Raw genomic sequence first — 13883 nt, forward strand, 5'->3', positions numbered from 1 at the left:
ATGATGATGAGAAGCAAACTTTGATTAACTCTTCTAAAATTATCTGCTTCTTCAATCATGTTCGATGTAGGTCTTGTGATGACTTTGGTTGATCCTCCTTCGTTTTTTGACATGATGAATGATGCAATTGGTTGAATGTAGCTCCTTATTGTACTGACTTCGATTCTTGGATTCCCAAAGGGAATTCAAGATTGTAAAACATCCTTCCATCATGTAGGTTATCCTTCCTTGATGGTCTAGTGCCTTGAGGTAGTTGGATGATTTCTCCTTTGCACTCCTGTGATCTCTCCATGCCAATGTCATAGAATGAGAACCTTGAAGATATCCCACTCTATTGCTTGCAGCCTAAGTTACCGGTTCGGGTTCGGGCACCGGTACGGGTTCGAAGAACCCGGTACGCCAGTACGGCAAAATTTTGAAAAGGGGTTTGGGTTTGTTTGGGTTCGTTAGTACAAAAACATGTAAATTTTATATATATATATATATATATATATATTTTGATATTTGTGAAGCCTATAAGCATGAATTAAAATTTGCATGTCACATAGCATCATATAAACAACAAAACAAACATAAACTTGTAATCATAACATCATGATCATACCATAATTGATAATAGCATCATATACATCAAGTTTAATATCAAAATGACAAAATATTCAAGTATCATTGTTTCAACTTTCAACAATATAAACTTAAAGTTTAATCATCAAATGGATCATCTAATTCATCCTCCTCCTCCTCCTCCTCATTGACATTGACATTAGATGAGCCAATGCCACTTGCACTTGCACTGTAAGTTGGCTCAATTTCCGAGTCATCAAGTGTCAATGCAAGAAGCTGAGAAGCAGGAGCATCCAAATCAGTATGCTCTAGCTCTATATCCCACATCTTTGTTTCCCCTTGTGTGTAGTCATGTTGTTTGTGTGAAAGAAGACGTAGGTTGGAATGCACATATACTAAATTCTCCGCTCTTTTTGATAGCAGCCTATTGCGCTTTACTGAGTGGATGAAAGAGTATGTGCTCCAATTTCTTTCTGAAGCAGATGAACTAGCAACCTATGAAGACAAAGTAAACAATTAAAGTTATACATTAATAAAAATAAAATTACTAGCAACCTATGAAGACAAAGTAAACTATAAATAAACTAAAACTTGTAAATTTAAAATTTTAATTAATTAAACTTACTTGCGATAAAACTTTTATAGCGAGGGGTTGTAGGTGTTGGAAGCATGTGCCATGGAAGTACCACCAGCTATGAGCATCCTTCTTGGATCTATGACGAAGTGCATCAACACTTGGACCATTCCCATTTACGAATTCTATGAACTCATTTGTAACAACATCTCGCAAATCATCATCGGGATATAGTCTAAGAAATGCTGCCCTGTACCCATCAAATACTTCTAGATCTCTCCATGGTGGAATCCTTCCTGGTTTATCAAGAAACTGATTTCTATAGTACTTAGGTGTCAAGGCATAGGCAAGACGGTGCAAAGGAGTGGTCATCTTATTCCACCTCTCTACAATAATTACTTCCAGTTCTTTGAAGAATTTCTCCTCCTGAGGATCATTCTCTTTTTCATTTATAGTGACCTTTATTTTTTCAAGCATTGAGTCAATGCCGTCATAAATCTCACCTATGCAAGGCCTATCCATGTCTGTATAGCGAATCATGCTCATGATGGGCTCAGTGATACTTAGGAGATATGTAACAAGATCCCACCATTTCTCATTCAATATTCTATCCCTAATTTTTTCTGCCCTCTCAGTGCTACTTTGCTTCCATATAGTCCAATTGGTGCTGATCACCATATTGCATAGTGCCACTCTAACTTTCACAAGTCGTCTTAAGACGATTGTGTTTGATGCAAAACGGGTCTCAGCAACCTATAACACAAATTACTGCCAAATGATTAAAAAATAAAGCCAAACTTTAAAGAAGAATACACAATATAGCTTACACAATGATATTATGAACATTGAAAATTCAAAAAAATCAGAAAATGTAAAATTAAATTACTATTTCACTTACCTTCAATAGCTCCAAATTCGAATAAGTTCTAAAAATCCCTTGAGACATGTGGTGGTTTGTGATGAACATCTAGATATCCTCAGCCTCTGCATACACATCTCTGATCCATTTTATTTTCTGCCCAATCCTTTGTAGCATAAGATTGAGTGAATGTACCGCACAAGGTGTCCAAAAGATGTGATCATAGCGTTGCTCAACCAACAAACAAGCAACTTTACAATTTTTTGCATTGTCCGTTATGACTTGGACAACATTGCGGGGTCCCACAGACTCAATGGCAGAGATGAGAATTTCTGCAATAAATTGGCCATCTTTTATTTGTCCCTCACAATCCACAGCTCTCAAAAACATTGCCCCTTTAGGGGACACCACTATGACATTGATCAAGGGACGGTTTTTAGCATCTTTCCACCCATCTGAAACAATTGTTACACTTGTCTCAACCCATGAATCCCTTATGGGTTTCAATGCATCTTCAACCCTCTTCACCTCTTTCTCCAATAATGTTCCACGTACCTTCTCATAACCGGGGCCCTTATACCCTCTTGGTGCCTCATTAACACTTTTTATCATTTGCTTCCAATATGGGGAGCGAACAACATTGAATGACAACCCATTTGCATAAATGCACCTTACTATATCTTGGTCAGCATTGTCTCTACTCTCATTTTGGAATGCGGTTTCTAAAGGCCCCTTTGTTCTTTTACGTGTCAAGGGTGGTTCACTTTGAGGTTCATTTGTGGCAAAGAAGGGGTGGTCTTCTACTACGATACTGGGATTAGAAGGGCCTTGCATTCTGTTGACGTGTATTTTGTACACAATCAAACACAGAATAAAATACCCAAGGGTACCTTATCCTCTCTTGAGTAAAGCCTCTGAATGCTGAAGATATCGCAAAAAAGGATCAATCAGGGTGACTTCAAGGTTCTTTGTTGTAGGATCTCTACATGTGGATAAGCACCAGTGGTCGTTGTGAATGCTGTTTCTTCAAGGGGCCTTATGTTTTCGATCTGCAGGAACAGGATTTTCCTAAAGCTAACAGGTTCTCAAAAAAGATCAAAAGATAGGGTTTGCAATAGATGAATTCTAATCTAATCCTAAGAGTGACTCAATGTAGGCTAGACTTGGTAAGATTCTACCAATTTCAGTATTGCCAAGGAATTACAACTCTACTGGAATTGATGCGTTCTTCTAAGGTGATTAGTGATTTTCAAATCATCAAGAATTATAGATACTACCATAAAGATACATATCAATAGTTCAATAATGACTAAAGGTTCAAGCAATCTAGATATCTCTAGTTGACCACGCAAGGCGTCCTTACAATCAGTAAGGAGCTAGTGGTTTGGAATGTGAATCTCACCAAAGATCAAGCACAACACTTAGTCCTTCAAACTTAAATACTACTTCGACTGAGAATGATTCAAGAAAGTAAACAACCATGAAGATAGCCACAAGAATTGCAATAAAACACCATAACTTCAATATTTTATTGATCTCAAAGCCAAAATAGACAACAATTGTTCGAAATTCTTTCTTCACTACTCAATCTTGCTACAAAATAACTTTTTCTCTCCAAAGCTCTAACTATCTATCTCCTTAATATCTAATCTTTAATCTTCTAATTTCTAATGACAAAATGAAAATGAGTGAGGGTATATATAGCATCCTCAATTACAATGAACGGCCCAGATCAAAAGAAGATCAACGATTGAGATTTTGACACCTAAACCCTAATTAGGGTTTGCTACAAAAAGTTCCCTTTTTAGTTGAACATTATTAAATGCATAGCCAAATATTTAATTGGCACAAAAATCGAGGAAACATAGACCAATGATAATTAAGATGCCACATCATTCTATAACAACCGTTCTTCCAGAACCTTGTTCCCTTTCCAATGCTCTTTCTTAGCATATGCAATGAATCTGGACACAATTCCTTCAATCTCAGCAATAGGAATCTCAGGAAGATTCTTCATGCGCTCCTCCAAGTGGATAACCTGATCAAAGGCAGTGAGAAGAGCAGCTTCCCATCCAGGTTCGAGTTCTTTGATCTTCTCAATTAGGAGCATAGTAGTGAACATTAGATCCCGTTGCTCATCTGTGATGACATTCTCATCTTTGCAAAAGATGACCTTAACTCTCTCTTCCAACTCTTGGACGTCCACATCCGTCTCAACTTTGATCCTCTTGCCAAGAATGGTACATAACACTTCAAACACCTTATCTTGAATTGGATGGATGACACCTTCAACTTGATTGCATTTGGTGCTGATGTCCTCGAAAAGAACCTCTTTCATCTCGAGTAGAGTTGACCACTGAAGTAAATTATGAGCTCCTCCATCCATTATCTTTTCTTGTGCTAGGATCTTCCTTGGTGTTTGCCTGATTACTTGCAGAACAGGAATGATAACATCTCTAGTGTGAGCGAAAGCGGCTACCGTTATCTTTAGGTTGTGGACGATCTCAAGGACCTGGATAGCTCGGTGGATTGTCTTCATCATTCTTGTTGTAAATTCAACAACTACCATGTGGGATTTGTCAATCCAAGAGCTCATAAGCTGAACCAAGCTCTTGACTCTTTCTGCCTCGCCAACTGATTCAAGGGGAAGTGCTTGCACAGGAGATACTGTCGGATCCTGACGTCCCAAGGGCTGATTGAGATGACTAAAGTAGCCTCTCCAAGCACCTCTCTCTCTCTCAAGCTTTCTATTCTTTTCTATTTCTTCCTTAAGTTTGTCTTTAAGTGCTTTAAACGAATCAGTTGCCTCATCCATTGCCTGTTCAGTAGTGAGTGGACCAAGCTCAAATGTTTCTACATCATACTCTTCTGCAAGAATTTCACCTTCATACTTGTCCACTACTGGTGTAGCTATCTGCAACTTCCTAGATCCTGTCTCATCTCTGATCACCTTGGACATCTTGGTGGCCTTCCTCTTCTCCGTTACTTCTTGAGAATTTCCTATAAGGCTCTCTAAGTCAATTACATCATCTTCATCCTCAATCACAATCACCCTCGTTAGTCTCTCCTTCAACCAATCTGGAATGGCGGATCTCGTCTCTCTAACTTGTATTTCTTTAGACAATGGTTCATCTTCTCGGAGAGGAGATGTCGCTTCATCATCATTCTTCTCTTCATGTAGCTCGTTAACTTGGGGAGATTGACTTGATGAATGCTGAGGTGTCTGCCCCTTTTCAAGCTTATCATTCTGTACCATGGACTCCATAGATTCGTCCACCTCAGGCACCTTCTTCTCTTGTCCTTCAGCTTGACTTGCCTTCTTTCCATGTCGAGAAGATGTGCCTGATGAGCGATCTCGATTGGCTTCTTGCTTTTTCTTGGAAGGTTCTCTTTTCTCAGGTCTTTCTTTCCTCTTTGCGCCTCTAGGATGAGAATTGTCTTCACTTACGCTCGCTCCTTCTTCTTCTGGTCTTTCCTCCAAAGTAAAAGTCATGGGTATGTTCTGTTCTCTTAACTTCTGATGTTGTACATCCACCCATCTGCGAGTACATGACAAAACTGGAGCCATCAAAGCTCTCAAGTCCAAAACGTCAGGTTCATTCCAATCTACCTTCACTGCTTTGTCTTCTCTGTCATAAGATGACTGGAGATGTCTACCACTATCCTGTGCTTGATCAGCTACCCTATAAACTTTGCATTTCCTGATGAGATCTAAGGGTAGCCTGGAATGCATCTTTCTTTTAACCTCTAAATCACTTGAGAGATTCATCCAAAAGTCTACCTAAAATTCGTGTTTGTACTTCTTACCAACTGTCTCCTCCATATAACCATGAGGATCAAAATTCTCCCTCGAGGCAAAGAATGTGAATGAATATAAAGCCAATTCCTTCTCTGCATCCTCCAAGGCTTGAGTATTAGGACATACCTCAATTGAATTCCCCAATATGATGGGCACGGGAACTCCATATCCATGCTTGTGTCTGGATGCCTTTGCATAAGCTGCCAACTATCTAGTCACCTCAAGTAGCACTATCCTATCTGTTGGATACCTCGGCAACATGTAGGGAGTTAAAGGACACCCATGAATTCTGATATATGTAAACTTTTGAAACTAGATGAACCATGCACCATGCTTCTTCACAAGTTCTTGCACATCCAGAGATAGTCGATTATGAATTCCACCTTGCAATATCCTAGTGATGTTCATCGTGAAGGTGTCATTGACTAACTTGTAGTCACCTCTAGGAGGATGATGCAAATGAACATAAGAGTCACAAACTCTCACTTCTCCGGGTCCTCTTCCGATCACTCCTCTGTGAGGTAGCCCTGCATATTCGAAACTCCTGATCAAGGCATATATGACGTATGAGCTCATGTGGAACTACTTGGTAGGCTTTAGTCTTCTTAACTGCACATCCAGGCAATGGCTAATAATTCTAGCCCAATAAATCGTTCCTTTTCCTTGGACTATCACTTGGATGAAGTAGAACATCCACTTCTCGAAATAGAAGGCTTGAGGAGCCCCTGTAACTCGATTGAGCAAAGTTATCAAATCTTTGTACTCCTCCTGGAAGTCGATCCTATGTGGTGTGTTGGGAATCTTGCTCAAGTGAGGATGACTTTTGAGCAACCAATTCTTGTTGATGAGATTCAGGCAAGTGTTGGGATCATCTTCATACATTGACCTGGCTCCTTCTAGGCTTTTGTAAATCATATCTTTATGCTCTGGGAGATGGAGAGCCTCACTTATAGCCTCCTTTGAAAGGTAAGACAAAGTGTTTCCTTCCTTGGATACGATCGACCTTGATTGTGAGTCATAATGGCGGGCACACTCGATCATCAGCTCATGACACTGGACTGCTGGAGGGAAACCGGCCGCCTTAATGATGCCACTTTCAATTATCTTCTTTGCGACAGGTGATGGCTTGCCAATGTAGGGGACCTCTCGAAACTTCTTTACACTGAAGTTTCCCAAGTTGGTATCTCCGATATTGCTCCATTTGGACACGATCCTGGTCTCCAATTCTTCGTTCCTCTGATCTTCCTTCATGAGAGCTGGACGACTAGTAGATGCTCCTGCCTTTGGAGTCGCCATCTTGACACCTACACAACATTTCATAATTAGTAATATATCTTGAAGCATAGAAATATAGGGTAGATTTTAATTAGGAAACCTCATGATAAATCTTGAGTTATCATTTCCTAATTAACTATGCCAAACTTAGAATTTTCAAAACAAAGTTCAAAATTGAAATCTTCAACAATGGTGTTAAGGTGATTTCGCCATACCTTCTCTTGAGTACTAACTCTAAGAAATGATGCAAAAATAGGTGAATTTCGCTAGGCAAAATGTAGATCAAAGCTCTCCTTGAATAAAATGCGCCTCCTTTAGCCTTCACAAGAATCAATTCCACCTCCTTCTAGCCTCCAACACTTGAAATAAATTCGCTCCAAATAGACCAGATTTCGCACTTCCTTCTTGCTCTCCAAATTTGCACTTGAAGCAATGAGTGAATGATTTGAATGATGAAAAAAAACACCTCCAATGTATAGAGCGCTCACCACCTTGCTCCCCCTAGGCCGACTTGTCAAAATAGGCCTAAAAAATAAATAAAATTGCAAAAAGGAGAGGCCGACTTGGCAAAATAAATAAAAATAAGACCTCAAGCGCTCCATATTTAATTTTAATTTAATAAAAAATTAATTTTAAATGCCTTTACAATAAAAATTCGATTTTTTAAGGCTCAAAATTAATTTATTAAATGCCAATATGTCTTTTATTAAATGCCAATTTAATTTAATTTTTTCAAATACTTCGAAGTTAGCAATTTTGGCATCTAATGCAATTTGGAGGATATTAACGCTCAAATATGGTAAAAATAAAGAATGCTACTAACTTCGCCCTGGACCCTTGGCAAGGGTCAGGAGCGAACTTTCAATTTAGGCCTTGCATTCCTTATTTTTTTCATCATGTTTTGGAGGACTCTTCCACCTTAGCACAACCTTGCCTTAGCACAATCTTGAAGGGGAAGTTGTTGATTTTGAAAATTTCGCCCTGGGCCTTCAGTGAGGGTCAGGAGCGATCTTGAGTCTTTTTGCACAAATTCTTAATCACTTCAACTTCAAATTACCCTCAAGGCGTAGAACATCATACTTCACTCCCTTTTGAGTCTTGGAAACAAAAATATCATCTCGAAATGTAAGGTAAATGGGCATACTTGGAAATTTCGCCCTAGACCCTTGGAGAGGGTCAGGAGCGATTTTCCCTATTGTCATCAAAATTTGCACTCCTAGCATCTCAATTCCACTTCAAGGCATTTCAAACATCGCTTCAAACTTGTGTCTAGGCTTAGCTTCGCCCAATTTTGAAGAAAAAGGTTGGATATTAGGTTTTTCGCCCTGGTCCCTCAGAGAGGGTTAGGAGCGATTTTGCAATTTCAAGCTTATCCACCTTTTGTTAGCCCCCCAAATTATCTTCAACGGGCAAAACACACCTTCTTCCATTCATTTCAATCACAAAACTTGTTTTGTCCTTGCAAGAAAATTGCACTTTTAGAATCTAGCTCCGGACCTTTAGTGAGGGTTAGGAGCGCTTTTTTGCTTCTTGGTATATTTCCTTGTTCTTTAGACTCCCAATCACTTCTAAGGTATAAAACATCATCTCTCCCTCCTATCCAAGTCAGGTTTTGCCTCAAAATTTCAAACAAAGAGGAGAATCTTGAAAAAACGCCATGGGCCTTCAGTAAGGGTCAGGAGATCCTTTTGTTTCTTGGGTTAATTTCCTCCTTTGTTGACCACTCAAATTATATTCAACGGAAAGAACATGCTTTCCTTGATATCTTCCAATCATAAAATCACTTTGATCCTGCAAGAACAGTGCAAATTTGAAAATCAAGCTTCGGACCTTCAGTGAGGGCCAGGAGCGCCTTTTGTCATCATGATCAAATTGTTTCACTTTTCATCTCAAAATTCCTTGGCTAAGGAAGATGTTATCTTGTTTCATGCTATGAATAAATTCTCATGTCCCAAAAGGTCACAAGATGATACATATAAAGAAAATCGCTCTGGACCTTCAGTGAAGGTCAGGAGTGATTTTTCACCTTTTGGGCAAAACACCTTCAATTCATCATCTTCGATCAAGTCTGGATACTTTATTATGCTCATTTCATCTTCTACCATGCCTTTGATGTCTCAAGGTCCGGAATGACTCAAATAAGTTTTTTCGCCCTGGACCTTCAGAGAGGGTCAAGAGCGATTTTGATGATTCCAACAAGATCCTTCATCATTTCAAGTTAAAACTCTTTCAGGCGGGTGGAGAAAGTCATTCGTTTTCTATTCATGCTCAACACTTGGTCCTTTTTCATCGCCAGATGAGGGAATTCAAAATTTCGCCCTGCGCCCTCAGCAAGGGACAGGAGCGATTTTTCCTTAACCTTCAAAATTCATCATTTTTTATGCCTTCAAATCTTCAAAAGCATCAAACCACATCCAATCATCCCTCCTGGAGACCCTGCACAAAACAAATTAGAAAAGTCAGTGACAAATATGCCTTAAATAACATTTTCGCCCTGGACCCTTAGCAAGGGTCAGGAGCGATTTTATCCTTTCTGGCTAAACTATTCAAAATTTAAGTTTCCAATCACTTCACAAGGTAGAGTCAGGTCATTTTCAAGGCCAGGAACCAGTTAGCAAGCCTATCAAAAACAAGAAATTGCACTTAGGATGAATTTCGTCCTGGACCTTCAGAGAGGGTCAGGAGCGAATTTTGTGTTTCAGGCATCATCTTGCTTCAAAAAATTGATCAAAACTCATCTAGGCAAGAACACACAATTTCACCTTCAAAATGCTAACACTTAATCAAAATTGGATTTTGCCTAAAAAACCCTGATTAGACCTAACCTGAGACCTATTTAACTCTCCTGGAAGACTTACCTTATTTCAACAATCTCAATCCTCGGGAGGACGCTTAGCAACTTTCAAAATTCGACTGGACTCAGCTTGAATAGCATCAAAAGAAACCCCTAAGGTTTAGCCCTAGCCCAGACAAACCACTCACTCACTCAAAACCCTAAAAGCAGAGAGAAGAACAAGCGAAACCAAACCAAAGAAAAGGGGGTCCCCATTCTAATGGGGCGATGTGTGAAATGGTCACAACACATTCCCTTTGTTTTCTTTGATGCGGTTTGGTTCAATCTACGGGCTTCCCTTTCTTCTGTCGCCTCATGCTCCCTAATATATTTCATCACTGTCTCATCTGGTATAGGTTTACCATTTTTTCCAGGGTATTTTTTGATGCCTCTTCCTTTTATTCCACACAAATGGCCTACCACTCGATAATATGAGCTATTACGTTCAATATCACATCCATGGCATTTCCAACGGAATCCCCCACCTCCCGGAAGTTGTTTTATAATGTCCACACATTTCCATAAGGGAGAATTTGGATCATTTCTTTGTTTTGCAATTATTTGTTCATTGCCAATGGAGGAAGATGTAGATGTCATTCTAGTTCCTATGGCAAGAAATAATATAAACATATTCAAAAACAAAACCTAAATAATGAAAAAAAATTCAAGTTTCATGTTTGACAATTTGTGAAACAAAAATAGTTGGAAAAAAATGTTTAAAAACCTACTTCTTGCAGCCAATGGAAGCTTGAAAATGTATGGAAATGATGCTGCAACACTTGTTGAAGCTTCAAAAATCAGTATTCAACTCCTTTTTGATCTTGGAAGCCAAATTTTGTTCACCCTTTCTTCAACCTGCTCTCATAAAACTTTTGTTTGCAACACAAATGAGGCGAAATGAGTCAATAAAATGTTTTAGAAGTCAATTTTAGGTTATAACTTTCACTTTTTACAAGGCGGAATTGAAAAAAAAAAAATTGCGTTATTTTTTGACTTTACGGGCTGCCCAACCGCCCAGGTTCGACTGGGTCCGCCCGGGTTCGACCAGGGTCGAACCCACTTTGGTTTTTTCGAACCCTGGTTGAACCCAGTTCGAACCAGACCCGTACCACGGACCTGATCGAACCAGGACCCGTACTAGGGGGGCCCAGAGGCGAACCCGGTAACCTAGCTTGCAGCTATTGAACATTCGAAGTCTTTCAACCTAGTAGCATTTTGAGTCTTCTTCATGCAATTGAGGTGGCGAGAGTCTTTAAACACTTTGAGATCTTCTCCTCCTTGATGTTCTAGTGTCTGCTGACGAAGTTTCTTGAAGAGGTTCTCCTTGTGTCTTGCTTCATCTCCTGCAAAACAAACAAGCGAGTATCAAATACACTTGATATATGGATTTAATAACAACATATAAAGAGAATTTGCCCTCATGAAGCGACACTTGAAGTTGTTTTAGCGCTCTGTGGAGAGGGGTTCTTGAAGTTTATTCCACCCTTGATGTTCATTAAGTTGTCCTTGTCTTGCCTTTGAGTTTACTTTCATTCTTGAAATTCACTTTTGCAGCTCAGAACATGAAGTTCGCTCCCCTTTGTCCATTCATGAAGTTCACTCTTGCATGTTGAGTTTGCGAAGTTCAATATGAAATTCGCTCATCCATGCTAATTCATGAAGTTGAGATTTGCTCATGTAGGTTTGAACATGAAGCTGAGATTCGCTTATGTATGTTTGAAGATGAAGATTGCTCTAGATGGTGTGCACGTAAAGCTTGTTTCAATCGATTCGTTCCAATCTTCTAAGTCATGAAGTTCACCTTTGTAGAAATTCGCTCCAAATCTTCAACTCCTGAAGTTAGCTTCAAACCTTGAACTCATGAAGTTTGCTTCAAACCTTGAACTCATGAAGCTTGCTTAAAATCTCTCAAACATGAAGTTCGCCCAAATTATGAATTCATGAAGTTCACCTTCATAGGGAATTCACTCCATTTTCTTAAATAATGAAATTCGCTCTCAACCTCTAACTCATGAAGTGCATCTTGTAAAGTTCGCTCCAAAAGGTGAAGTCATGAAGTAGGAAGTTCGCTCCAATTGTTGAATTCATGAAGTAGGAAATTCACTCCAAATGTTGAATTCATGAAGTAGGACATTCGCTCCAAATGTTGAATTCATGAAGTAGGAAATTCACTCCAAATGCTAAACTCATGAAGTATGAAATTCGCTCCAAAATGCAAAGTCATGAAGTTCGCTCCAAACTTGCAACTCATGAAGTATGAAATTTGCTCCAACATGCAAAGTCATGAAGTTCGCTCCAAACTTGCAACTCATGAAGTGTGAAATTCGCTCCAAAACATGAAGTCATGAAGTAGGAAATTCGCTCCAATTTGTCAGTTCATGAAGTCAAAGGGTCAAGGAGGAATCAAAAGCAAAAATCCCCTCAGGCAAATTTTTGAATTTTCTATTTTTAGACACCGAATCTTATCAGAATTGGAAAATTTTATAGATTCAGAATCGTGGGGAATTTCTCTATCCAATGAACTTGGCTCCTAAATTTTAGGGGGATCCCTAAAAAATAGGGGATGTTGAAAAGGGCGTGAAAATTCCTTAAGAAGCAAAAGGCAACAAGTTAGAATGAAATCAAGCAAATCTTGAAAAATCCTTCAATTTCCCTCCGAAATTTGAAAGAGTGGAAGTTAATGAGTTGGCGAAAAGAATCTCCAAGTATGACGCATGGCTTAGTGCATTTAATGAAACTTCTAAATTCGAACTCACTCACAAGGGAAGTTTCTTTTGCATGGCGCACTGACTGAGAAAGTATGACGCATCATAAATTCAATTGCTAATTTGATGCCTCCTAACTTAGCATGACGATTTGAAGGTTTCTATATAAGCATGGAGAGGCATTTCATTTCTCACGTGCAGGATTCAGGAAAGAAGAATTGGAGAAGTGAAGAGTGGTCGTACTTAGTCTTTGTTTTCATCATTTCCAAGGTGCTTTTCAGGATGGCGGAATCAAGCAAGGCACCCTCTCCAGGCAGGCATTGATCAAGGCAAAGATGAAAGGTTTCTTTCCTCGTTCCCAAATGAATTCCTGATGGGAGGAAATCAGCGATACAAATTGGGGCACATTCAATCTGGCTGCATTCAAGATTAAAATGTTCGGGACTGTAGGGCATAGTCCATCACCAACAACTGTCAAAATTGTCAAGAGCAGAATTGTTGCAGCAGTTGGTTTTCCTCCTGCTATTCAGTGTCCAGACTTGATTCTGGAGTGTGCAGAACATTATAATTTGGAGCGGAAGACAATTTCAACGTCAGATGGCAAGTTGTTGGCAACGTTGACTCCGGAGTCAATTGGTGAGGCTTTCAGAATTCCTACGCACTATTCCATGACATACAGGACCAGCAGCGGAGCTAAGGCAGTATATGAAGTAGGTCCTGCCAGGTGTGCTGATTTGATTAATAAACAATGGTTGCTGAAGCCCAGGATGCATGCCTCCAAGATGCCAAAGACTCACTATCTTTGAGTTCAAGCAAGAGTATGTGGACCTGATAAAGATGCTGAGTAGAGTAATGGGGTGTTCACACTCTGTGAACTTTGAAACCTGGAAGTTCTTCTACATAGGCAAGATCATGAATGCAAATGGGCTAGTTGATTGGGTCAGATTGATTAGTCATTACTTGCAGGAACAACTAAAATACTTAAAAGAAAAAAGGTCCCAGTCCTTCTTCATGAGCTCCTACCTAATCTATATGCTTGCGCGAAGGGGAGGATTTGATGGTAAGACAACAAGTGGAATCATGGGTTGCAGACCAACACAGCTGAAAGTACATGAGTGTTATCCCCAGCTGTATCTTCACAATGTTAGTTCTTACAGGTTGGCGAATGACACCTTCACTATGTAGTTGACACGGCTTATGCAGAAGAAGTTGCATGTAAGGGTGTCGCCGCAAGCAAGTGCCTTGGTCCAGAAGTATGGAGCTACATTCTTGCA

The 13883-nt window shown here is 39.6% G+C and overlaps 2 protein-coding genes across 6 annotated transcripts in view; one reads left to right on the plus strand and one right to left on the minus strand.

The window, feature by feature from the left end:
• Positions 1 to 13883, plus strand: part of LOC131057809 (pentatricopeptide repeat-containing protein At4g21065) — a 69146-nt gene that overhangs the window by 15241 nt on the left and 40022 nt on the right. The window lies entirely within an intron of this gene.
• Positions 652 to 9176, minus strand: LOC131858455 (uncharacterized). The gene is made up of 3 exons (XM_059211692.1): positions 9098 to 9176; positions 1190 to 1347; positions 652 to 1059 (listed from the first exon to the last, which is right to left on the minus strand). The coding sequence occupies exons 1-3, from the start codon at positions 9174 to 9176 to the stop codon at positions 703 to 705; spliced, it is 594 nt and encodes a 197-aa protein (XP_059067675.1). The 3' UTR covers positions 652 to 702.

This window comes from Cryptomeria japonica, chromosome 9, assembly GCF_030272615.1.
Source record: "Cryptomeria japonica chromosome 9, Sugi_1.0, whole genome shotgun sequence".
NCBI classification, from domain to species: Eukaryota; Viridiplantae; Streptophyta; class Pinopsida; order Cupressales; family Cupressaceae; genus Cryptomeria; species Cryptomeria japonica.

What these genes read in the sequence shown, in the direction of transcription:
- LOC131858455 (XM_059211692.1), bottom strand. Translation starts at nt 9,176, where the DNA reads ATGGTAGAAGATGAAATGAGCATAATAAAGTATCCAGACTTGATCGAA. An exon ending in GAAGGTGTTTTGCCCAAAAG is followed by an intron (nt 1,348 to 9,097) that starts GTGAAAAATCAC and finishes ATGATTTGCGAG; the next exon opens with ATGTTGTTACAAATGAGTTC. An exon ending in CTATAAAAGTTTTATCGCAA is followed by an intron (nt 1,060 to 1,189) that starts GTAAGTTTAATT and finishes TTGTCTTCATAG; the next exon opens with GTTGCTAGTTCATCTGCTTC.